This window comes from Gobius niger, assembly GCF_951799975.1.
Source record: "Gobius niger genome assembly, chromosome: 16".
Lineage (NCBI taxonomy): Eukaryota > Metazoa > Chordata > Actinopteri > Gobiiformes > Gobiidae > Gobius > Gobius niger.
This window is the reverse complement of record NC_136867.1, coordinates 3,109,996-3,137,053: the sequence shown is the minus strand read 5'-3', so window position 1 is coordinate 3,137,053 and position 27,058 is coordinate 3,109,996. Positions and strand designations below refer to the sequence as shown.

General features: G+C 43.1%; 1 protein-coding gene across 1 annotated transcript in view; it reads left to right on the top strand.

The window, feature by feature from the left end:
* The window catches only part of LOC306975625 (uncharacterized protein C14orf132-like), an 86,032-nt gene extending 60,750 nt beyond the window's left edge, over positions 1 to 25,282 (top strand). Inside the window, exon 2 of the mRNA XM_079573237.1 lies at positions 24,548 to 25,282. Coding sequence (XP_079429363.1) covers positions 24,548 to 24,787 — 240 coding nt within the window. The 3' untranslated portion in view covers positions 24,788 to 25,282. The remainder of the gene's footprint in view (positions 1 to 24,547) is intronic.
* The last annotated feature ends 1,776 nt before the right edge of the window (positions 25,283 to 27,058 follow it).

The window sequence follows — 27,058 nt, the reverse complement described above, 5'->3', positions numbered from 1 at the left end:
GGAGCCCCTTGGTACCCTTGCTACGCCACTGTCTCCATGGTAACGCTAAGTGCTAATGCTGCTTTGTCAATGTAATACTATAATGTAAAAATAGGTGTACTTTTACTATTACTTTTACTATTATTTTACAATTAGAGATGAACATGATCCTGTCTAGATACTAAAGCTAAGGAGGGCAGACAATAGACCAGGGGCAGGCAACGTCAGGCCCGGGGGCCAAATCCGGCCCTCCAGCACAGAGCCGCTGGCCCCCAATATGATTTTGAGAAATATAAGGGATCAAATACCTGTTGAAGTACACTAAAAATGCGAGAAACTGTGTCTTTTTATGGTGTATTTTTTTAAATGTCTTTGGAGAACGTCCCACTTGGTCATATATAATGTAAAACAGTGATTCTCAACTGGTGGGTCGGGACTCCAAAGTGGGTCGCGAGCCTACAGGGAACTTTTTTTTCAATACTTTCCATCTAAAACTACACGGAAACACACTGGAGTCTGTTAAAATGTGTATTATTGGGTTGTTTTGATCATAATTTCAGTCTTCAAAGCAAATCTACGGCTTGTTCAATAAAAACGTGTGGCTATGCAATATTTTACACGATATATGACAAATTACACTTTTATTTGGGTCACACTTTGTCATTAAGGTAATGGCGGGTCTCGGAGCCGGACCACTTTAGAACCACTGATGTAAAACATTGGCATTTGCAGAAAATGGTTCTTAACTTTAGGCTACAATAGTGAGGTTCAGCCCTTCGTGACGCAAACCATGTCCCCTTCACAGACCTTACTGCCCCAGAATTGAGGCTCTCTCTTTTGGTGAAAAAAAAGAACAAAAAAAAATACAATAAAAATCCACTAACTGCAGCAGGAAAACTATAGCTATTGAGAGCGGCCCCTGACCTGCCAACACAAATGAGTGTGGGCTGGTTTTAAATCCCAGTGTGACGGGCCGCTGCCAACTGTCGCTCTGTGGCAGTGAGGGAGGGTCCCAGATGGCGCACGCTTTTGTTTTATTCAGCCGCCATTTTGCATTTTGGTCGTTCCATTGTGGCACATTGAGATAAGCTCAGTCCAGTCCTCAGCAGTTCTTTTCAAGGTGGAAATCACAGAAACGACCACATCTAACTAATAAATAGACCCAGGCTTAAAGGAATAGGCCACCGTTTTTACATACTAAGATATGTTCTTACCTCACTTTAGACGTGTTAATATATCCCCGTCTGGTCTTTGTCCGTGCGCTCTGCCAGGCAAACGGAGCACATACGCAGCCTCTCCCACATGTCACATAGCTCCAAAAAAGCTCACGATAGAAGCTACCAAGCTCTTCCACATGTTCCCTATTTAAATAAAGTTACGTGAAGTGTTTTCATGCGAAGTATATTTACACAGAAATGTAGCATGTCGATTTTATAAGCAAATAAAAAGGGGGACTATATTGTGAGGCGTAATGATACGAGGAGCACAGCGTCCGCGCAGTAACTCCTAAAGACTTCCCCTCGCTCACTTCCGTCAATAACCTTTAGGAGTTACTGCGCGGACGTTTTACTCCTCGTATCATTACGCCTCACAATATAGTACCCCTTTTTATTTGCTTATAAAATCGACATGCTACATTTCTGTGTAAATATACTTCGCATGAAAACACTTCACGTAACTTTATTTAAATAGGGAACACGTGGAAGAGCTTGGTAGCTTCTATCGTGAGCTTTTTCGGAGCTATGTGACATATGGGAGAGGCTGCGTATGTGCTCCGTTTGCGTGACAGAGCGCGCGGACAATGACCAGACGGGGATATATTAACACGTCTAAAGTGAGGTAAGAACATATCTTAGTATATAAAAACGGTGGCCTATTCCTTTAAAGCTAAGGTGTTATTGTGGCGATATGTTCGAGGGGATTTTGAATAAGATAATTTATAAGTAGGAAAAAAATCAGCAAAAGATTCAAATAGCACCTTGTTTTTTTGTTGTCAAAGCTTCAAATCAGGCTGGGTTAGATATTAAAAATATATTTTTTTTTAAATGAAGTCAGGACAGTTGAGATTTTGTTGCATGAGTGGAATGAAAACCTGCCCTAAAGTTTTGTACTTCCAGAAAGGATAATGACCATATTTGGACAATATCTCGGGGACCCTTTCACAGTACATAAAATAAACATGAAATATGTCACTATTTGTGAACGAGTACGTGTGAGAAAAAATAATCATTAATTTTATTGTGCGAGGTAAGTTTTCTCTTTTTATACTCTGACTTCAAAAATAAGATGGGAGAAAACTAGCAAAAAATCTCCACGTAAAAAAACAAACAAACTATGCTTTCACCCGCCGTGTCTCACCTTAACCTGTTAATCCCCGCCTTAACCAAGCACATTTTCTCCAGTTCAGCTTCACTGACGTTTAAAAGCTTCTGGACTGGAGCGTTTACAGCCTATAGGCCAGGTTAATGCCTGAAAGCTAAGACCAACAAAATTTTCAATTTTTTTTTCAAATTTAAAAAAAAATTGAATATTTTTCCTCTTGTTGTTGTTGCCGTGTTGTCTTTCTGTCCATTTTTTGTCGCTTTTTTGGTCTAATTTTTGTCTCGTTTTTGTCGCTTTGTTCCAAGAAGCAGTATGCTTGGTTTCGGTGGGGGTTAAGAGGTTAAAGTCTATTGTTTGTTTTATTAGGATCCCGTTGCCCATTTAATGGCAGCTACTTATTGCCCATTTAAAGGGGCTAGAATAATCAGGGGTGTCAAACTCATTTTGGGTCGCGGGCCGAAATTCAGCTCCCATGGCGGGTCGCGGGCCACATATAATAGAGAAAATGTTTCCAATAAATGAATAATAATAAGCTGTGATTTGATCAAATGCAGTAGTCATTATTCAGTAGTCATTATATATAGTCATTATTCATTCACTTGGTGGTGGTAAACTTTTATTGAAGCCACAGCCGCCCTGGGGCAGACTGTCCATTTACCACATGGCTATATAATTTGTTGTTCATATCCTGAGCTCTTATTATGTTAGTGCCCTCTGCTGGACACGTGTGGAACTCTATCCTTTTTATTTATTTAATGCCCCCTATTGGCTAGAATGAGCATTCTGGTTATTCTTTAAAAATTCATAACTCCGCACAGGAATGGGTTAGAGACTTACTTTTTTTTTACATACTTTACTTTTATGCTCTACTGGGCAGGGGCCGGATTAAATCATCCGGCCCGCGGGCCGTATGATTGACACCCCTGGGCTGGATGCAAGTTAGCCATTTTATACTCACTACTGCCACCTCAGGTCATATGTGTAACTGCACCTTCTATATTAAGCTCGTGCATGACGGCGCTTCTGACCCGAATTAACACCTTTTTGAGTGACAGTGCAGGATTTTAGAGGCAGTTGTGGTGAACAGGTCTGAGCTCATTCTACACATTAGGACATGGCTGGAACATGTAGGGGAAGGAAAATACATAATTTTAACAGTTTTAAACTCTGTATAGTCCCTTTAAGTGGAGACACTACAGGCAAAACTCAATATTTTTTTCAGTTTTAAGGTTTTGGGATTATTGGTCTATATAACCTTCCATCCATCCATCCATTTTCTTCCGCTTTATCCGGGGCCGGGTCGCGGGGGCTGCAGTCTCAGCAGAGATGCCCAGACTTCCCGATCCACACACACCTCCTCCAGCTGTTCTGGGGGGACCCCGAGGCGACACCAGGCCAGGACATGCCTGGAACACCTCCCGCGGGAGGCGACCAGGAGGCATCCGGAACAGATGCCCGAGCCACCTCAGCCGCTCCTCTCGGGTAACTGAGCTCCTCACCCGATCTCGAACTATATAACCTTTCACCTGGAATTAAAAAGGATACCTAATCTTCACAATAACATGTTTAAAGGTACACTGCGTAAGATTTTGGAGTGAATGAGTACAAGACATGTTCCTAATGAGCAGCTCGACACAGAAAAGGATATTTCTGCAGTGGGTGATCAAAGAATGGATTTGGATGAGGACCTAACCTGTTGAAATCTCAAATTCTGCTTTAGTCACATCTCCATGGAGACGAGCTGGAGACGTACCCACTCCTGGTAAAGTTACAGTCATGTCTTAGGAGAGCTGAGCCGCTCACAGTAAAAGCACATGTTTCTTTGTACATTTATGAGGCATTTTTCAATGACTAAAATATCTGTTATAAAATTAATGCTCTTATTTCAATGTTATTATTGGGCAAAATTCTACACAGTGTGCCTTTAAATATAGCACTGATTGATTGCATATGGGAAATTGCAATTTCCTCGAGTAAAAATAGTAATAGTTCCCACACACTGCCAACCTTGCAAAAATAGTTTATTAGGATTTATTTATAAGAACGTTTCGGTCCTGAGACCTTCATTAGGCAAACTGCTGAAGAGCTCCAGGTGACCAGGGCCATCTCCTCAAAAGGCATTTTTGTCTCTTTGAGGCAACAGCATCTCCACGTCAGCAGCTCCTACAGACATTTTGACTATTTGTAAGATTTTTTCAGAGGGATTTTTTTATTATCTAATTTCTAGCCTGATCTATTGAGTTTTTACAGATGTTTTCACTAAAAAACAGTTTATTTAAAACTAAACAAGATTCCCTATTCACCTGCAGTGTCTCGCCGTAATGGCAGCCCGTACCGTAATAATATTAATGATAGTAATAAAAGGTGATACATTGATGCAGATGAACAGCTTTATCTGTATCTTCATTACACGCTGTAGTCCGAGTAGAAGTTCCTGTCTGGCACTAAGCATTAAGCGCCGTTGTATACGCGGCAAGAGCCAAGACGAAGGAAAAGCCAGACGGACGACACTTGTTCTATCGAGTCGGGAGATTTATGAAAAACTGCCGGCGTGCCACGGAACAGCGGGGGGAATCGATGCGAGCCCGGCTGTAAATCTGCGAGAGAGGCGAGGATCTGAGATTTACGGCGCGGATATATAGAAAGGCGTATGTCACGGCTGTTGTTTCCACCGGAGTGAGTTCAAAGGGCCCATGTGCTTTACGCAGACGCCTGATTCACGGTGAGGGGAGACCGGGGGGAACCCAGGGTGCTGAGGGTGCTTTCCAGTTGAGAAGCTTTTAGATTTGGGTTAAGTCGTATTGGAGAAAATGCGCTTGTTCGTTCGTAAATGAAAGATGTTTTTGTGTGAGAAACCTGCAGGGGATTCGACTCTGGAAAATGTGATGTCGAGCAAAACGCTACAGATCAGAGCTCTGATTTGTGCGATGATGGAGCTGTGGAGCAGAGGTCGTGCCAGAGCAGCTCAAACTTGTAGGCAGATGTTCGTCTCAGGTGGCTCGGGGGCAGGTTGTCACACGGGGGAATGATTGAGGGGAAAATGATCGCATTCGTTCGATCATTAGTGTTCGTTGAGCACATCATTTACTGCATTGTTCAGATCATTACAGAGGATTTTGCAGAAACCGGGACTTCTCATTAGTGAGATGAACACATCATGCATTTGTCTCATCCAGGATCGATCGCTTGGATGTGAATTTCAACTGTTTGATTTAAAGGTCCTGTATCATGCAAAATCAGCTTTTTGGAGCTTCTAGCCATGTTGTTATGCGATTTCCTTATAGTGTTTTTTGGCTTCATTCACGCAGTTCTCAGCCCGACGTCTGTAATGTAATGCCTTACGGACTGATTTTTATAAAACAGCTTTTTTCATTGTGTTTCTGTTGTAAGAAGGAAATAAAGAAACAGTCCGTGCTGCCCCTGCAGTAAAAACAAACGCACCCCTGAGCGTCTGAACAGATGTCATGTTTGCACTGAAGGATGTGAAGATGGAGCTCTTTCTAACCTACTCTGGACACGCCTGTTCTTTTTTCTTACCTAATGAAAATGTCACGGAGAAAAGCGCAACAGGACTTTATTTAACCTTCCTAAGGAAGAGGCCACTCGCCAGAGATTCAGCGACTCTCAGACAACATAGTGTTTTTCTGTGACTGTCTCTTCATGGATGTTTGGTGAACCCAGCCCATGGAGCGGCCAGGACAGAGCAGTGAGTCAAAATGCGTACTAGCGTGTGTGCTAGCGTGTGTGTTTGCGTGTGTGGTAGCATGTGTGTTAGCGTGTGTGTCAGCGTGTGTGTTAGCGTGTGTGCTAGCGTGTGTGTTTGCGTGCGTGCTAGTGTGTGTGTTATCGTGTGTGCTAGCGAGTGTGTTTGCGTGCATGCTAGTGTGTGTGTTATCGTGTGTGCTAGCGTGTGTGTTAGCGTGTTTGGTAGCATTTGTGTTAGCGTGTGTGCTAGCATGTGTGTTAGCGAGTGTGCTAGCGTGTGTGTCAGCGTGTGTGTTAGCGTGTGTGCCAGCGTGTGTGTTAGCGTGTGTGCTAGTGTGTGTGTGTTATCGTGTGTGTCAGCGTGTGTGTCAGCGTGTGTGTTAGCGTGTGTGCTAGCGTGTGTGTTAACGTGTGTGTGCCAGCGTGTGTATTAGCGTGTGTGTTAGCGTGTGTGTTAGCGTGTGTCCCAGCGTGTGTGTTAGCGTGTGTGTTAGTGTGTGTGCTAGTGTGTGTGTTAGCTTGTGTGTTAGTGTGTGTGTTAGCATGTGTGTTAGCCATTTATGAAGCTGTGTTGCAGATGTCAACTCCTTATAACTGCATTGTGAAGTAACTTCACTTATTACTGTTATTTAGATTTATTTATTTTACTGCTAATGTTGTATGGGTGGATTAGCTCGGAGAGAGGGGGCGGAGTTAACTGAATTGAAGTATCGTGTCGTCCGGGTTTGCAAAATACCCCCAGAAAATGTACACTCTGTTTCGACTCTTGAATTGGATGTGTTGAAAAATAATATAGTGGATATTTAGACAATTAATTTTGAATTTAAAGGAGACAGACCACCATTTTTCACACTGAGATATGTTCTTACCTGAGCTTCGACGAGTTGATACATACCTGTCTGGTCTTTGTGCCCGTGGAAGAGGTCGCTTCTAACTTCACCCCCATTTGCAGCTATAGGAATATACTGGGAGAGGCCAAATGCTAACAACATCTTTGATCGTTGCGTGTGACTGAGGGCACACACAAAGACCAGACAGGTACGCATGTTGGGGGGGTAGGGTGGGGAGAAGAGCGATTTGGGAAAGGCCCCATGTGTACGACTGAGGACTGAGAACAAACGGACTGTGGCGCGGATAAAGTGACTTTAAACGCAGCAGATACACACTCGCATCGATTTCTCGCTCGCCTCAAAAGCATAAGTCATTTTCAATAAAGTTACTGAATGGAAGAGTGGAATCCATCCATAATACGAGGCCATTCATCATGTCTTTTTCCAACGCACCTCTGACAGCGCTCTGATTAAAACAAATGCTGTCAAACTAACCGTGCATATCTCTGTGTGATGGAGCGCTCTAAATATCTGCGTTATAGGCCCTCATGTTAGACCATTCAAGCTTTTTAGCTGCACTTGTAATGCATAAATTCAGAAATATGCATGTGAGGAAAAGGGGAGTTTTGGTCATTCCCGAGCCATGTTTTGTCTTTTTAATCTATTCTTGTATGACAAAAACTGACGTATTTCTCAAAAAGGATTTGATAGTTTTATAAATGTAGGCGGTAGGCACACATAAGAAAGTGGTGAATAGTCAGTTCAAAATCAAAAGGGAAAAAGCATGATAGCTTGCATTTAGAATGGTTTCCCTCTGCGACAAAGGCCATTCGACGAGGGTGCTCGCCTTTCTGGGGCCCTAAGCAAAAGTCATGCTAAGGGCCCCGACAGTGCGCATCCCATGGCTAATTGATGAAGAACAAACCCATTTACGGTCAAAAACAGTTACACGCTGTAGTGCACGGTAGATAGGGGAACATAATGACCTCAGTTCAGGCCCTGCCCCTCTTTATGAACCACTGTATATTTGCCACTGTCAGACTGGGGGTTTGAACAACACTAGGCAATTTTCTACACTTTAAAAAAAATGGTGAATGGTCACATTCTCTAAACTAACAGAAATAACCGCCAGGTGCAGGTTTTAATCTTACCTCTGAGAATTAGCCTGATCATAATTAGTTTTAGCTTTGCTCTGCCCAATCCTGTCAGACCTTGGAAGCTAAGCAGGAAGGGCCTGGTCGGTACTTGGATGGGAGACCGTTTGATAACACCAGGAAGCCTGGGTGAATGTGGTGTGTGAGTGAGTGGTTGGTGGTGGTCGGCGGGGCCGATGGCGCAGACTGGTTGCCTCGCTTCCGTCAGTCTACCCCAGGGCAGCTGTGGCTACAATTACCACCACCAAGTATGGAGTGAATAAATAATGCAATGTAAAGTGTCTTTGAGTGTCCAGAAAAGCGCTATATAAAACCAAAGCATCATTATTATTATTATTATTATTTAGAGCATGCGCATTCGGAGAACTGCAGTTACTGAAAGTAACTTGATGTGCCCATGAGAGCCGTGTGGATTCAGCTCCCCTTTGAGACAAATACAACAGCTTAAAGGGATATTTCAGGATTTTTGACATCGGGCCTCATTTCCTAGTTATCCAGAGTGTTGCTGATTTCAGGAGATTTTTTTTTTTTGTAATTCATGCAGGTCTTATATTTGAAGAGTTACGTGGCGCTAGGTTAGTGCAAGGCTAGCGCATTTCTATGGTATCAGCTACACTGCATTAAAAACAGTCTGACCCGCTCCACAGAGCACCTGAGGCAAATCACTTATAACACCAGACTAACCATATAAATGTTTGTGTCGATAGAATAATTGTATATAACTGACCTGCATCACATGAATGATCGCATTTTGAGGGACTATTTTCTAGCAGATCACTCCGCCACCGCGTAGCTTATACAACCACGAAGCTGATGCTGCTCAAATATAAGGTCTTTTAGAGGCAAAATGGTTAAAATTACTCTATCGACACAGACGTTTATATGGTTAGTCCGAGCCAGCGCTTCGGAACCCATCTCCAGATGTGGAGCTGGGCTATTGGTCAGAAACACCTGGCTGGAGGATTAACCGATTGTACTTGTTTTTAGTGGTAGGAAGTAACCTACGCAGACACGGGGAGAACATGCAAACTCCACACAGAAAGACCCCGTCCAGGTGGGAATCCAACCCGGGGACCTGCTAGCTAGCTGTGACGCACGAGTGCTAACCGCTGTGCCGCAGAGAAAACATGAAGCGAGCACCGCCCAGGAGACGGGAGACAGCCGAGCAGAGACCCGAGCGGAGATAAACTCACGTATAATAATGTTGTCGTGGATCTGCTGTACCAGTAGAGGGCGCACTATCACGGTGAATCTGCTGCACCGTCGTGGATCGGCTGCGCCTCCAGCCTGCAGCTTTCTATTATCGGCCTTGGGGATGACTGTGGAAAGCCGTTATATGTGGCAAAGTAGGCGGAGAGTGAGTGAGCGCTGTCAGAGAGCCTGTCGCCGTAACAACACGTTGATCAACCAGCCAAACAACAACGTCATTGGACTGAGACACGGGGCCCTTGCGGCTGCGGGGCCCTACGCAATTTGTGTACTCTGAGACAAGTTGGTGATGGCGATTGGACACTGGAAATGGATGTTTAGCAGCATTTAACTTTTTTTCCCTATTCACTTTTAGTGTTTTCTGCTGGTGGAGTCCAAAAGCAGGTTTGTAAGCCACAGTTCTGCAGGATATGTCCCTTTCAAAGACCTGTGCAACTTCTCTCGTCTCCTTTGCTGGTTATTTATCAATGTCCCAGCATATTGTTCATTCTCTGTGAGCCCGGGGGCCAGTTCAGTGCCTTGTACTTTTAATTACGAGCAAAACAAACGGGATCCTCTTAAAAGGAACAGCCCTCATTTTCACCGACTCTGTTTTAATGAATCACTGTTGTGTTGGAAGCTCAGGGGGATATATTCAAGTACGAAATCAAAACAATACATCCAAGAGTTTCCTAAGCGCACGCTCCCCCCGGTATTGACTTGTTTTGTGTACAGTGAACATTACGTCCCGACAGTGTTTGGATTCTGTGCTCACTTATTCCCGTGTGCAGGCCAAATCAAAAATTACAAATGCATTCTTAAACCCGAAACAGGCTCGTTCTGGTGGAGTGTGAACATCCCGAAGGCTCTACAGCGGAAACACTCCCTGTGCAAAAGAGGGCCACAGTGCAGCCTACCCCTTTTCAAACCAAAATGTGTGTTTTTAGAGAGTGAAGTCTCTCTAAAGAAGCCTCTCAGATCCTTTGCCCTGGCTGCGCAAAACTCAACGGAGGAGCAAAGAGAGAAAAAACAGGCTAAGCATTAAAAAGAAGATTAGACCACATTTAGTGACCGTCTTAGGCAGAAATGTGAGAAATTCCAAATGGTGGACTCACTTTTCCCTCCCACTGTGTATACCACACACGGGAGCAATCCATATGTTTTCAGATGAAACCGGACTTGTAAATAAAGATTGTGCATGTTGTGGGCTTGGTGCAGGCGATGGCATTTAGTGTCTCATTAATGGAGAAATAACAGTAACAAGTGGGGCGTCTGTTGACTTGGCAGGAGCGTGATGTTTCTCTGCCGCTAATAGCCGACTGTGTTAGGACACACTCGGGGCTGAGCGATAATGATCAAAATGAACATCTCAGTGTTTTGGGGAACTTGATCGATGACGATGATGGAGAGATACACGGGAATCAAAAAGACAATTGTCCTGAACAGACTACAAAAGGGCAGAAAAAACACCTTCCACACATTATTTTTTCCCATATTCCTTCTCAGTTGCTGTCCTTATTTTCACTCATTTTTTCCTCATATGTCTTCCAATTTTCCTCCCTGTTTTTCCCTTCCCCCAACCCAATTTTCCCCACTATTTCTTCTCAATTTTCCTCAATTTGTGTTTCTAGATTTGTCCCTTATTTTCTCCCAATTCCCACCCCCCATTTCTTCTCAATTTGCCCCCATTTCCCCCCTGTTCTTTCTCCATTTCCCCCTCCACTTTTTCCTCATCATCCCGACATTGGAGATCTCTTCCAGACCGCACTTTGGATATTAATCTGGATATTAATTCATTATTCTTTCTCAAACGGTCTCCCATCCATGTCCTGCCAGGCCCTTCCCTGCTTAGCTTCCGAGGGCTGGCGGGATCGGGCAGAGCAAAGGCGGAATTGCCGCACTTCCATTATGCTCTAAAAGTGTCCACTCTTCAAAGGTTTATCTTATCTTATCTTATGTCCATTGAACAGGAGAGCCTGGGCTTGTCCCCCGTCAAAGCATGAGGGGAACGGATGGAGTCTGATGGAGACAGTAGTGCACGGTTGTCAACATGCATGTGCACTTAGCTTGGATATATTTCAGATTTTTGACGGTGTGTTGCATTATTTTGAATTAAGTGATCAGTGATCCAAACTCTCTTTAACCCCATCCATAACCATTTGACTACAGTCTGATGGACGTTTAAGCCATCACAGGTGGAAGTGATGTGGATGAGCTTGTTCTGGACCTAAATGCCGTCCACTCCAGAACCGAACCTCAGGAACCGAGCTTTGTACTCGAGTGCGTAAAAGTCCACAGCGAGTTTGAACGTTTTCTCCAGTTCAGCTTTACCCAAATGTAAAAGCTTCTCCGCTGGAGCTTACAGCCTATAGGCCAGTGTAAGGCCTACAAAACTGATCTAAATGGATCTATTTCCTCATCCCTCACTTTTTAAACCTTTTTAAACACATTCATAACCACCTCTACTACATCATAAAGACACATGTGAAACAGAAACACTGCCTGAAAGCTATAGCGCAGATGTTTCTTCACAATCGTGCAGCAGCGGTGGCTCCTCCTGAAGTGAACTGTTTTCAGTGACCAAATAGAATCGGTGTGTGTCATTCCTCTGCCGCTCAACACGTGGCTTTGTGTCACATACATTTGTTCGAATGATCTTCGAGAGCTGAAAACAGCACATTGAGGTCTATATCTACCAGCGGTTTGACCGAAACTGCTGAGGGAGATGCAGATAAGAGGGGGCGGGGCCAGTGTCTGATGATCAGAATGAGTGACAAAAGCAGCAAGATCCTGGTTCACACTGGGACAAAGCAAAACACTCAGCTTTGCCCCAGATTTGTTTTTTTATAATCATTTAAAATTGAAATGTATGAATATTTTTGAACTTATTTTGGCCTACATAGTCTATTACCCAGACAAGCCCAAATTGTGAACTTGCTTGAGTTTCAAGTCAAAATGGATGTGTATGCACTTTTAAGTGAAAGACATGTCAAAAAGCTGGCCTGTGTGTGTCCAAGACCAAGGACATGTTGATGGCACTAACACTGTAATCCAGGGGACACTGTCTGAAACAGTCTCGGTATACAACACCTAAAGACTTTTACTTTCACCTAATGGCATGCTAACAAGTGGATGGCGATGATGAAAACACTTTTCGCGCCGAGCTGCTCAGAATGGGGTCTGGTTATGGATGATTGATTTTTAAAAATGAGTGGAGGACCTTTCATTGTTCCTTTTGTGATTAAGCAAGCAAGAAAGAAAGAATAAAAGCGTTTGGTGTGCTTCAGCTGTAGAAGAAACGATCAAAGTCATTAAGAATAACTATAGCCACTCCAGGGATAATTGTTCTGGCATGGCTAAAGTTTTGTTGCATTTTTGTGTCTGTAGGAAGTGCTTCCTGTTAGCAACCCTGACCAATCAAATATTTAAATCCCAGGCCTGCTGTGGGGAAATTTATGCGTGCCGTTGTATCCGTGGCTGATTACCTCCGGTACGCATATCCAAACTGCTCGCTCCTGCGGACAACGGGTTTGGCTTAAATAAAACATGGGTATGAAGAATGCAGACGGGGCTGAGCGCGCGGGTTCGCATTCAGATGAAACCCAGCGCTCCGGGGAGATGGAAGGGCCTCGGTTCATTGGAGAGAACAACAATGAGCTGTTAGGCGGAAGCAACATCCAATATTAACCCGACGGGAAAGTTTCAACGATCGCCAAATGTCTCCGCACTCAGGAGAAGTTCTGAGGCAGGGGTTAAGTTAGACTGTAACTGAATCACATTCACTCGCTCTGTTACCTGAAAGGAGCAGGAGCCGCTCACGCCATCAGCTTTGTGCAAGAAATGGGCTCGACACACGTCTTGTTCACTGATGAGTGCTGTGTAACCCTGGATGGTCAGATTCATGGAGTAGTGGTTGGTGGATGGTTGGTGAATGGCCACTATGTCCCAACAAGGCTGTGAGGGGAGGGGGCGGAGTCATGTTTTGGCCTGGAATCAAGGGGAGAGAGCTGGTTGGCCCCTTTAGTATCCCTGATAAAGGAGAGAAACTCATGATGTGGACCCCCTCGTCCCATGACCTCAACCCTATTGAGAACCTTTGGAGCCTCAAACAAAACATCTATGAGGGTGGGAGGCAGTTTTCATCCAAACAGCAGCTCTCGGAGGCTATTCTGACATCCTGCAAAGAAATCCAAGCAGAAACTCTCAAGTTTAATGGAGGCAAGTATTTTGAAGCTGCTAAAATAATGTCTTCTATGTTAAAATATATCTTGACCTGTTCAGATTTTTTTTTATTGAAATAGCTTTTGATTTCAGTAAATATGACCTCCTATTGCTGCAAATTCAACAAATGGCCATTTTCAGTTAATTACAAGCTTTAAAATGTATTGAAGTTGCATAATATTTTGCAACAGTCAAGAAACTGATGAATGTCAGTTTGACAAAGCAAAACAATTAACTGATAAATGAATGCTACCCCTCAGTTTGTCAGATTACAAAGTCCACACTTGTATTGAATGGGCCGAGTGCTCGTCCCGCCTTCCTGGAGTCTTTAATTAGAAAGTTATTATGCAACAGTCGCTCCTTTTCTCTGAGTGCACTTCCAGGAGCCATAAACATTTATAAACATCACAGACAGCGAGCTCCCGCCTCCCGCTCTCCGCTCACAAGAAGAGTGATGTCGAGATGACTCTCTCCGTCTCCACTCATTTGTTCATTATTTATTCCCTTGTTTTCATTTGGTCCCACATGACTCTAGGGATGTCCTGATCCGATATTCAGTATCGGTAACGGTAGGCGATCCTTTAATGCACTTTGAAACACTTTTGGACTGGAAAACAGAGAAGTTGGCGTATTACTCCATGGTTTAGTGCCACTTTAGTTCCGTTTTACACCTGGTTTAGTCCCAGTTTAGCACTGGTTTAGTCCCGGTTTAGCCCTGGTTTAGTCACGGTTTAGTACCAGTTTAGCCCTGGTTTAGTCTCAGTTTAAAAAATAGTGAAAGGATAAAAATAGGATGCTAAGACAAACAATGAAATGCCTGCTCAATAATGACTAAAACGTTTGAATGGAAAGTCAGTCCATAAGAGTCAGGAACTACCGGAGCCAGCCGCCATTTCCTTACGGTTCCAGGAAGAGGTCGGCTCCAAAACGTCCATTCTTAGTTTTACATTTGTCTATGGGCCATATAGGTATCATTTCAGTATGGGATATTTGGAGCCGATATTGCATTTTTTTCCAGCATCAGCTCCGATATTTAAACTCCAGATCTGTTTTCGCTGAGGATATGTCACTATCACATGGGTAAAGGAAGCACAAAAAGTCAATTTATAAAATATAGACTCTTCGGTAAAGCCTGGTTCAGACCCCAACATGTTTCCGATTGCAACTGTCCGCGTGGGCATGACCGGAGAGGGCAACACTGAGATGTACTTCTCCCCTTCTGCTTGACATCTTATAAATAGCAGCCGGGCGTAGAGTCGGGGAAGGGGGAGTGTGGATGCGGAGGTGAGCGTTTGTGTATGTATGTGTGTGTGTGCGTGTGTGTGTGTGCATGGATACTTTTTTTTTACCCCCCTCTCTGTCTGTACACGCCTGTCCGCCCTCATTACGCTCATGTGAACAGGAGAGGGCCTCAGCGGATGTGTCATGCCATTATTCACCACCAGGGGCCAATGAGTACAGTACCACCCCCCATACACACACACACCCAGGGAGAGGGAAGACCCCGTGGTGCGTGTGCGTGTGTGTGTGTGTGTGTGTGTGTGTGTGTGTGTGTGTGTGTGTGTGTGTGTGTGTGTGTAAGGAGAGGCGGGCCCTCACGTCTCGGCGCATACGGGCAGGGATTTGGGCGGAACAAAAACAACAAAAAAGGTCGGGTCAGCAGCTGTTGCGGTGATTTTTTTGCCAACAAATGTGAGGGCAGTGGCTCGGGCGGTGGAGCAGCCGGCACACACACGGATGGTTTGCAGTTTGATCCCCACCCGGGAGTGTTGCCGTGTCCGTGAGCAAGACACTTTAAGGCGAGACCCTACAGGGGGAATAGGGGAAAAGTGTTGAAGGAAAATGCAGCATATGAGCATATGAATGAGATAAAAAAAATAAAAAAAATACAATTAGAGATGAAAATAAATAAATACAAAAACAGGAAAATAAAAAGCTGGAAAAACACACAGAATAACAGGTCATTTCACATTTTGGAGAAAAAAGCACAAAAACAATGTTTACTATGTTAGTTTTTGAAAATAAAGTCAGATCAATGGGTTATTACATTATCACCCATTACTACGTTATGGCCCATTATAACGTTATGGCCCATTATTGCGTAATCGCCCATTATTAAATTATCGACCATTATTACGTTATGGCCCATTATTACGTTATGGCCCATTATTACGTTTTGGCCCGTTATTACGTAATCGGCCATTATAAAGTTATCGACCATTATTATGTTATGGCCCATTATTACGTTATGGCCCATTATTACATTATGGCCCATTATAACGTTATGGCTCATTATTACGTATTCGCCCATTACTACGTTATCGGCCATTACTACGTTATCGGACATTATTACGTTATTGGACATTATTACGTTATCGGACATTGTTACGTTATTGGACATTATTACGTTATCGGACATTATTACGTTATTGGACATTATTACGTTATCGGACATTATTACGTTATTGGACATTATTACGTTATCGCTCACTATTAAGTTATCGCTCAATATTAAGTTATCGGCCATTACTACGTTATCGCTCAATATTAAGTTATCGGCCATTATTACGTTATCGCTCAATATTAAGTTATCGGTCATTATTACGTTATCGCTCAATATTAAGTTATCGCTCAATATTAAGTTATCATCCATTACTACGTTATCGGCCATTACTATGTTATCGCTCAATATTAAGTTATCGGCCATTACTACGTTATCGGCCATTATTACGTTATCGGTCATTATTACGTTATCGGTCATTATTAAGTTATCGCTCAATATTAAGTTATCGCTCAATATTAAGTTATCAGCCATTAATACGTTATCGCTCAATATTAAGTTATCGCTCAATATTAAGTTATCGGCCATTACTACGTTATCGGCCATTATTATACGGCTCTTCACAACGTAAGTAGAACGCTCCATTGATTTGAATGGGATTTCCCAACGTTCTACCGGTCATTATTTTCTGATAAAGGACCTCTGAAAAAAATAATGACCGCTGCCAATGGCAACGGAGTTGGTGCTTTCATATCACTCCGCGAGTACGTAGTAGCGACACTATCTCTGTCCCCGTCACTGAGAGAGAAGTTGGGTGAATTGCTCATGAAGTAAGCGTGAGTCTGACTTTCAACTTACCAAGAGATTCACCACCATTCCTCCAACTGCGCCTTCAACTAAGTAGCTAGGCTAGCTACTAGCCTTGCCCATTCGTAAGGGATAATTGCCCATTCGTAAGGGATAATTGCCCATTCGTAAGGGATAATTGTTTCGCCCATTATCCCTTACTTATTACGTTATCGGCCATTATTAAGTTATCGGCCATTATTACGTTATCGGTCATTATTACGTTATCGCTCACTGTTAAGTTATCGGCCATTATTACGTTATCGCTCATTATTACGTTATCGTTCACTATTGCGTTATCGCCCATTATTACTTCATGGGCTCAACTTGGTCTCAACTTATTTACCGGTTCCTACGAGGATATGACCAATCCCAGAGCTCCTTGAGATGCAGACGGTCAAACACAAACAAACACAGTTGAGTGTAAACCAGAGCGCGCCAACAGCCTCCACCAACATCAGCAGCAAAGACACGTGTCTCACCATACGCAGGAACTGGTGTGAAAAATTCCGTTACCCCCTACAGTCAGTTCCAAGGTTATTGTAATCTAGAATCACTGTTCAGCCTCAACTATCAGCCTCTCCCTTCTCACCCTTCGTCACCAAAACAACGGAATAACCCGCTGGGGTCGAATAGTTGATCCATTCAGTAACTTTTCATCCGCTCATTAATCTGTGTCTCCCAAAGAGCGCGTCTTGAGCATAAATCTATTTCCTGTGAGTGTGAAAGAGTTGTTGATCCCCGCGTCGCCCGCATTAGCATAAAAAGCGAGGTCGGCGCTCTCCATTGAGTGGAAACAAACTTTTCTCATTGCGTCGTTAAAATGCAGACGAACTCACAGCCTCATTAGCCTGCGAGAATCCGAGACCGCGGAGTGAACTCCACTGTCGGTCGGGTAGTCTGTTTACTTTGCTTTTTATCTACAAAGCGCTGGAAAGTCCTCGCCGACTGGAGCCCTTCATAAACATCCGCCTCCGATGTAAAGTAAGCCACTTAACACGGAGGTTATGGTAATGCATGTGAATGACCAGGCCGCGTCCTGTTTACGGCAAACTTCAGTGCAGTTCACGCGCTTGGAAAATATCATGAAAGTTAAACAATCTTGTAAAAAAGGATAGAGGAGAGTGGGGTAAGTGGAGCCACTTTTTTCTTTGGTGGTTATTGTGTAAAAACAGTATAATATGCAGTCCTGATCAAAAGTGTAAGACTAGGTAAAAACTCACGTATTGCATGGATGGATGGTTGGTTCCTAGTAGAACTTCAATATGTAGTCGACATCAGTAACGGGTCGAGGATCCTGGACGATGACACTGAATCCACAGAATATGACACTGAATCCACATTTTTTTGCAGATTTTGCCTTTTACAGGAACAGGCCACCATTTTTCCATACTGAGATATGTTCTTACCTGAGCTTAGACGAGTTGATGAGTACCTGTCTGGTCTTTGTGCCAGTGGAAGAGCGTGGGTAGCTTCCAACTTCACCCTCGTTTGGAGCTATAGGAATACATTGGGAGAGGCCAAATGCTAACAACATCTTGTGCGTGACTGAGCGCACGCACAACGACCAGACAGGTACGCATGAACTCGTCTAAGCTCAGGTAAGTACATATCTCAGTATGGAAAAACGGCGGCCTGTTCCTTTAAAGTCATGTAGTCTAAACCTTTGATCAGATGCAAAAACAGCCAGTTCATTTATTGTTTTCAATACAAAGCTTATTCACATTGTTTAACTTTTGTTTCACTCCCATTTCTTCTTGTTGCATATTGAAGTTCAACTTGGAACCTTGTTAAGATCCAACCATGTAAAGTGTGAATGTTTGCCATTTTTCAACTAGTCTTAAAGTTTTGATCAAGACTGTACATACAACATTTTTATTATTCACCATATTTTCTGGACTACAAGTCACAGTTTTTTTCATAGTTTGGCAGGGGGTGCGTCATATACTCCGGAGCGACCAATGTGTGATATTTTTTTTCTTTTTTTAAAATTCAAATATATAATTTCACATGCACAGGCACTGCAGGCTAATCAAGCAGAAGAAAGACAGTTAAGAGTGAGCGAGAAGCGGAGGCTACTCCTACCCACAATGAAGAAAACCAAGCAAAGCTAATCACGAGCTAAAAGCTAAGATGGCCACAGCTAGAGGATTGAGTTCTCAAATGAGAGCTTGAAAAACGTGATGCCGGGAGAGGCTTGTCAACGATGCAGTTACGCCTCCGCGCCCAGGTAGTTGTTTATGCATCATGTAGCTAACCGTTAGCATACCGTACGCCTGTTCAGTTGTTGTTGTTTTTTTCATTAGGCATTTTTTGGCTAGTGCGTCTTATACTCCGGAGCGACTTATAGTCCGGAAAATATGGTCCATACATTTTGGGATGTTTTCTATTTGTTTGCATCTTCAAAAATCGCATGGAATACATGTTTTAAAGCTGTTGGTCTTCAAAAACTCAAAAAAAGAAGCGGGGTTAGCTGAACCAGATTTAAAGGTACCATAATATACTACAATATGCGGCCCCCGAGGAGAAAAGGCACTTCTGCTTAACACCATATTTAAGCTTTAGGACGACATACTGCAGGTGAATGGGAAAAAAATATTATAATAGATAAATAACTATAAAATACATACATTTAGAAATATATATAAAACTAACTTTTAACTAATGTTTTCATATACAGTAACTATGAGGCCCGTAAGTGTAAAAAAGAAATATGAAATGGATGGGAGCAGGTTTGTTCTGTTGACATACAAAAAGGGGAATTTAGATTTGGTGGAGTTCAAGGCTCAAAAATAAAATAAAAAACATGTTGATCACAAAATGTGGCGTCTGTAGCAGGTGCTATTTTAACCACGCACGTCATCGCCACAAAGAGAGAATAATGCATTTTGAATTGACGATTTCTCCTATAAATCTGTGGAGCAATGCCGTATCAGCACAACAATCGTTCATTTTACTGTGAAGATTGTGCAGTGTACTTGTTTCCAGGTGAACGTTTCAAAAGCCAGTGTCTCCCCTTAATACTTTGGAAACAATGTCAACAGATGATGGGAGTCTGTGCGTGTCAGTTCATATTTATAGCGTTGTTTTCCTCCGCGGCTGAAGCTTGTTTGGGACCGCCTCGTCCATTTGCGCCGCAACAACAGCCTCCCCCTCCTGCTCTCACGCGAACCAACAGCCCCACCGTCTCCAACGCCGCCCATTGTCCAAAGCCATAAATCATCCTCAGTCTGAAATATTCATGGGCGCTAATTAAGGCGTGCTTCCTGAACACAGCTCCATGCAAAGGCACACTCGCAGCGGGCTTAAACCGTCTGCTAATGATGTCAGCGCGGAGGTTCCGAGCAGTTCTTTTAATAGACCTTCCACTCGCTGATGTAGAACTAATAACTAAACGGGAGGCTTTGCTTGGATTTGGGTGGACACTGGCAGACTCCTATGAGCTACGCAAGGTCATTGAGATTTAGACTTATAAGACTGCTGGTCACAGAGATGTCTCAGAGACGTCCCCTGGAGTTGAGGCGAGTTCTCTAGTCTCGCTGAAAACGAACAGGTTTGGTTTTACCCATAGACTGTAGAAAATAATGGACGTCTTATGCTCACTCCTCCCCGTTTACCAGAATGACCACGGCCGTGGGGCAATTCATGGCGGATTTACAGGCTCCCCCTCCCCAGCTCTGACGAAGCATGTTCCTAAAAAGGGCATACGGGCGGGATTTTCACCGTAGACTCGGCCCTTGCGTGACGTGTAGCTCGCGCTGCTCCAATGCTAACAGTCCGAGCCTCATTAAATACGAGATTTCAAAAAATCATATTACGAAAACCAGCCTGGTTTCATATATTGTTATTAACCCAGCGTTATCTCAGGAGGAAGATCTAGCCTAGTCTAGCGTTGAAACAATTGAAACCAGGCTTTAAAGTAGTTTTTAACGTGTCTAAAGTCCAATGCTTTTCAATGGGGGCCTAGCGGCGATATGGAGGTACTGCAGCAACGGCGGAGCAATGGCGGCCCCCACGTTTGTGGTCAAAAAGCAGGGCAGCCAGCGGCCATTGGTTTTACCTGGTTTACGTGGTCTCGTGCAGATGCGAAACCACACTGTTTGTTGTCCTCAACCTGTGAGACGCTTCTTTAACGTCCCTGCAATGTCTCTGAGACCAGTCGGATGCCAAGGAGATCTCAAAGAGACGTATGCAGGCTCTGCAGATATCGAGCATGTTGTCACCGAGACTACCTGGAGACTTTCCATATCTCCAGGGGACGTTGTTGAAATTTTCCTGGGAAAGGAGCCTCCAATACAGTACTTTCAATGACTGCACATCAAATTAGTTGTACCTTTAATTAATCACTACATATATAATGTCAGTAAAAAAGATGCTTTTTGCATATTAAAGCAGTACTAAGTAACTTGTTTACCTTAATAAATCATTTCCGTTGTCCCTGTGGGGGTAATACAAGTGTTTATGGGATGATTGGAGGGTCTTTCATCTCCCCCTGGTGTCTCTGGCCATGTTTGCAACTTGACTGCCACCAGACCGGAGCACCAATACACACTAATGAAATCAGGAAGAAGAAGCTAACATGCAAACGGGGAAGTTTCAGTGAAAAAAAATATTTCCATTGTATAATTGGATTTACAATATCCCTCTCTCCCTTCGCCTTTTTTGTATTTACTCTCCATGACAATTAATAAGTTAAAAAAATCGCAACTTGCTCCAACACCTGCAATTGCGCTTATGGCCTCTAGGGGCAAGAGTTACTTAGTACTGCTTTAACCTGTTCAGGACCGTCGTCCCTGATCAGGGACTGACTCCAGCTCCATTTACTTGCATACAGTATTTAGGCAAATTCTATTTCGACCAATATAAACATGTGGCACAGATTTTTAAACAGGCACTTCTCCCCAAAACATCTATTCCAGCCATGGGACACCATCACATTAATCAAAACATTAATTAAGGACAGAAAAATAAAAAAAACATGAAAATCGAGCATTAAAATTAAGCATTTCTTATCCATATTACATTAGGTCCAAAATATAATTCAACAAATATTTCAACAAAATACTCTTTTTGGAAAATTTGGCTCATTATTTTCAATTTTCACGGTCAGAAATTACCTAAAAATACTCCACAAATGAGAAAATCTTCTTGTAAACAAACTTTTTGGCAATTCCAGTTCTGTTCACTTATTCCTAATGACTATTCTCTTCAAAATGAGACATTTCCCAAAAAAATCCATTGATATTTGAGCTGGCAGTGCTCAGTGGGTGCCAGAAGCACATGTTAGCCACATGTTAGCCACATTAGCATATAGACACAAACTTGTCTAAAATGTCCACAGGGCCATTGATTTCACAGTTGACAGTGGTACATCTGTGTAGGGGTCCATTGTCTCTGTCCAACAATCTGCCATAGTCCATATCAACAGTGAATGAAGACGTGTAAAGGCTCTTTTCTGAGTAAACAAGGCGGCCATTTTGTTTCGGGGGAAGGTGTGACTGACGCACCTTTGTGCACTGAGATAAATATGGAAAAGAAATGACCCACTTCATTTTGCTTTGATTTAGTCCATTTTTGGGAGGTTTGTTGTAACAAGTGGTTTGTGCACAATGCTAATGAGATAAAGCACCAAAAAATTTAAAAGTTTACAAATCCAACATACTTGGACTTCTGAAATTTTGCACACATGCTGAGTACCACTAAGGTTAACACTGTACTCAATTTGGAGTGTGTGTTATGAAGTATATTTTCAGGAAAGATATTTTTTCAGTTTATGTGTAATTTTCGAGATATAAAAAAGCTATATTTTTTATTAATTGTATAACTAAAGAACCTTTTTACATGTTTTTGTCACAATGTCCTTCTAAATGTACAAAGAAGCTACTTCTTGTCCTGATTCCTATGATGGTTCACATAAGCAATTTGGACAAAGTATGTTGTTTTAACAGTCATTTTAATATGGAGAGGTTACTGTTTAATTTAGCCAGGTGAGAGTACATCAAAATAGGTGGTCCTTAACAGGTTAAGCATGAATGCTTAATCTTTCAGACTTTCAATTGGTTTGAAAAAGGTCCAAGTGGCTGTTTTGGTGATGAAGGTGGCTAACAATGCTTAAACCAGTTTTCGTGTTTCATGTGCTTTTCTGCAGTGATCAACAGAATCTTAGGCAAAAAAGTGCCAGGAAAATACGTCTGACGGGCACCATACTGATCATATGTGACCGAACGTCATTGTACAGTGTTTGCGCCGTTGTTTTATTAACGCAGCCGACAAAAGAACGGCCTGTATTCAATGAGAACGATGAGAAAGACGAGTTACAGAAATGTGGCCAATGATACAACTGTGCGTTGTTCTCTGCCAGGAGACCTCACTCAGCCCGTTCATACAAAAGTGGTAAATGCTCTGCAAACTTAAGTTCAGATCCTGTGTTAGTGTCATGTCGTGTTCTCTGGAGCCTGTGCTCACAGCGGCAAGAGAGAAAGGAAAGAGGGCAAGGTGCTGAGACGAAGACATATCTGAACTGAAGTGCAGCTGCAGAGGTGGAGCAGAGAAACTCCTGTTCGGGCGACTGGGCGCCAACTATTAAACTCTTACATCTAAATTTATTTCATTCTACAAATATTTTTTGTGTTGTTTTAGTGTGTTAAAGCAGTACTAAGTAACTCTTCCCCCTAGAGGCCATGAGCGCAACTGCAGGTGTAGTAGCAAGTTACGATTTTTTAACTTATTAATTGTCTTGGAGAGTAAATATAAGGCTGACAGGAAAGGCAAGGGGAAAGAGGGATACTGTGCATCCACATTGACATACATTGAAAATATTTTTTTTCACTCAAACTTGGCTGTAAATACTGTTTAAAGTGACGTTAGCCCGCAGTTAGCTTTGCCCGTTAGCATGTTAGCTCCTTCTTCGTGATTCCATTTGTGTGTATTGCTTTCTCTGGACCGGTGGCAGTGAAGTTGCAAACATGGTTTTCTGGCCAGAGACACCAGGGGGAGATGAAAGACCCTCCAATCATCCCATAAACACTTGTATTACCCCCACAGGGACTACGGAAAGGATTTATTAAGGTAAACAAGTTACTTAGTACTGCTTTAATGTTAAAGTGTTAATGCTACACCTCCTCCCAGTGTAACCATTACTGGACCTGAAGTGGACATGTGGTGTCTGCCCCACTACAGTCACAACTGGTGTGGGCCACAGCGGTCAGAACATGCCGTGGGCCACAGCGGTCAGAACATGGCGTGGCGTGATGCGGTGCCATCTTCTGGCCCAATAACAGACAAACAGGGAGTTAGCCACAAGTTTTTGATACTTGGTCATTCTGCAATTTGTCACTGTGTGATTAAAAAAGTGATTACTATCACGTTACTATCATGTTATTTCGTAATAAATTGATATCATGAAATAACGTGATAATTTTATATAATGAAATAACGTGATCTGTAGATTGTCCATCCATCCATTTTCTTCCACTTGTCCGTTTCCGAGTCGTGGGGGCAGCCGTTGGAGCTGCTCAAATCACATTGCACCAGCCCCTTCTGGCTCCTCCTGCAGGTGGTGGGTCCACAGAAGGACGGCCTCACGGTTCTAACCGGGCCTGTTGGTGACGGGTCAGACAAAGAGCAGTTCAGAAGACCCTTATTAGAGACCAAGGACCTGTTTGCCATGGGAGACCCTACCAGGTGCACAAAGCCCCCGACAACAGAGCTCCAGGATCATTCGGGTGCTCAAACCCCTCCACCACGTTAAGGTGGCGGTTCCAGGAGGGGATCCGTAGATTGAACGAACTTGAAATTATCTTGAAATAAGGTGATCCCAGTGAAATAATAACACATATGCAAGTTAGCCCAGGACGCTTCCGTACCTCCCCACACTGGGGGCACCATCAAACATTTCTGCTTAGGGCACCAAAACGGCTTGCCCTGAGTAATCTACAGCCAGTGTTTCAAATGGATCTCTCCTGATTGACCTGCAGCATCTCGTTTTAATGTCTAAACATGTCTGTCCTCTCTCTCTGCAGATCCCTGTGATGACGGGGGCCTTCATGGACTCCTCCCCCAACGATGACTACAGCGGCGAGCACTCCCTCTTCAACTCCTCGGCCAACGTCCACGCGGCGGCGGTGGCTGCGGCGGCTGCTCAGAGCCAGCAGGAGGAGCAGCAGAGCATGTCCAGCGACGCCATCTGGCTGTGGATCGCCATCATCGCCACCATCGGCAACATCGTGGTGGTGGGCGTGGTCTACGCCTGCACCTTCTGAGGGGCAGACATGACTTTACTGGACCAACAGGGTTTTTTGTTTTTTCAGAGCGAGACGCCACCAAACTTTGGGAAGTCACGGACAACGGGGAGAAACTTGCCATGATTTGGATGATTTTCTTCTGGAGATGGATTTCCTTACGAGAAATTGAAGATTAACTATTTTTCGAAACACAAATGGATAACCACACATACATATTTGAGGGAGCAGGGTCAACACTCACCAAGTAATTGCGTACACACTGGATATTTAATTACTATATGTATATTTTAATAATTCAAACGATAGTACATATCAGTGGTTTCGCTAGGAATCATTTCTCTCCTTCATTTTGACCGACAGGGTTGTAAAAAATCCATCATGAGCTATTTTTATCCGTCACAGTAATCTCTCATTATCAGCATTTTTTAAAGAAATTTATATACCCTATACATAGACTGCATATTAGTTATGTTAGGAAAATGTGAGATAGCAGGATACATGGAGCTAAACTAAACATGAGTCATGGAACGCCAATTTTGCAACAGAAATGTGTTAAAACGTGTGCATAAAAGTCTCAAAGGAGGACGACGTATTCAGAGCATCACCAATATCAAGGCTCACATCACACTAATACAAATGTAAATCGGAGCTTATTATTTGCATTTACTCCATTTTAGCGTTATGTTTCAGAAACAGTGGGACAATATTTAGCAGTTTGCGTCGTCTTTGAAGCTGCATACGCGCCCACCTGGTCCGCATGCTCTTACCTCCTGCACCACGCCTCTTCTCTCGGTCCTTCATATGTTTATCCAAATCCATGCTTTCTCAGCTCCGATGTGAGTCCATCGTCGCACTAGAAAGCTGTTTAGTCGCTGTACGAAAAGCGAAAGTTAAGTTAAACAGTGGGGTAGCTTTCAGAAAAAGAGCAGCGCTGTGTCTTTATTTGAATTACGGCTTGACTTTCATAATTGTATGTGAAAGCCGAAAATATGTTTTGAGTCAGACGCACATTCACCAACTCGCCAAACATCAGAGATACACCAGAGCCGTCAAACTGTGGTGTCAGTGAGGAACGGCCACCACACAAAAAGTACTCCAGGCTGTCATCCAATCACAGCAACACGTCATGTTTTGTAAACTAAACTCAAAACCCAATTGTTGTAAGAAATTGTAATATTTTGTATAGATTTGTTTTGGTTTGTTTTTGTAATATATGTATACATAAATGTGTAGCATTAAACATGACAAACATCATGGCATCCTCATGAACAGAAATGTTGAATCAGTGCAACAATAAATCCCTCTGGAGTAGATCAGGTCGTTTCTTTGTTTCCAGATGAAAGGTTTTATGTTAAGGCGAAACACGGCAGGTGAAAACATTGGTTTTTCAAGCAGTGGTCAATGTTGAGATTTTTACCACATTTTTGACTAAACATACCTTTTAAAGTGCTTGTTTTATGATGTTTTGTTGCTGTCGAGCCGGAGTTTTCCAGGAAGTGGCTGTTCCCTCTCACTTATCCGTACACAAACACTGACAGGTTGGGTATCCTCGTAGCACAAACAGCGACTGAGATGACGCTGTAATCCAAATATGGTCATTTCCTTTCTGAGGTTTTCTTTCCACTCTTGCAACAACATCTCCACTTTAGTCGCTCCTACATACTACAAACTGTCCAGTCTTGGATTGAACTATATTTTTCAAGGTTTTTCAGAGGGATGTTTTTAATCTAATCTAATTCCCAGCCTCATTATTTTTATTCATTTAAAGCAGTACTAAGTAACGTGTTTACCTTAATAAATCCTTTTCGTAGTCCCTGTGGGGGTAATACAAGTGTTTATGGGATGATTGGAGGGTCTTTCATCGCCCCCTGGTGTCTCTGACCAGAAAACCATGTTTGCAACTTGTCTGCCACCGGTGCGGAGCAAGCAATACACACTAATGAAATCACGAAGAAGAAGCTAACATGCTAACGGGCAAAGCTAACTGCGGGCTAACGTCACTTTAAACAGTATTTACAGCCAGGTTTGAGTGAAAAAAAATATTTCCATTGTATAATTGGATGTGCAGTATCCCTCTCTCCCTTCGCCTTTCCTGTCAGCGTAGTATTTACTCTCCAAGACAATTAATAGTTAAAAAATCGTAACTTGCTACTACACTTGCAGTTGCACTTATGGCCTCTAGGGGGAAGAGTTACTTAGTACTGCTTTAAAATGGACATAGCAATTGGATGAACCAGATTGTTTAAAGTGTTACCTGTCCACCTGTCCATAGGCGGCTTTTAAGTTACA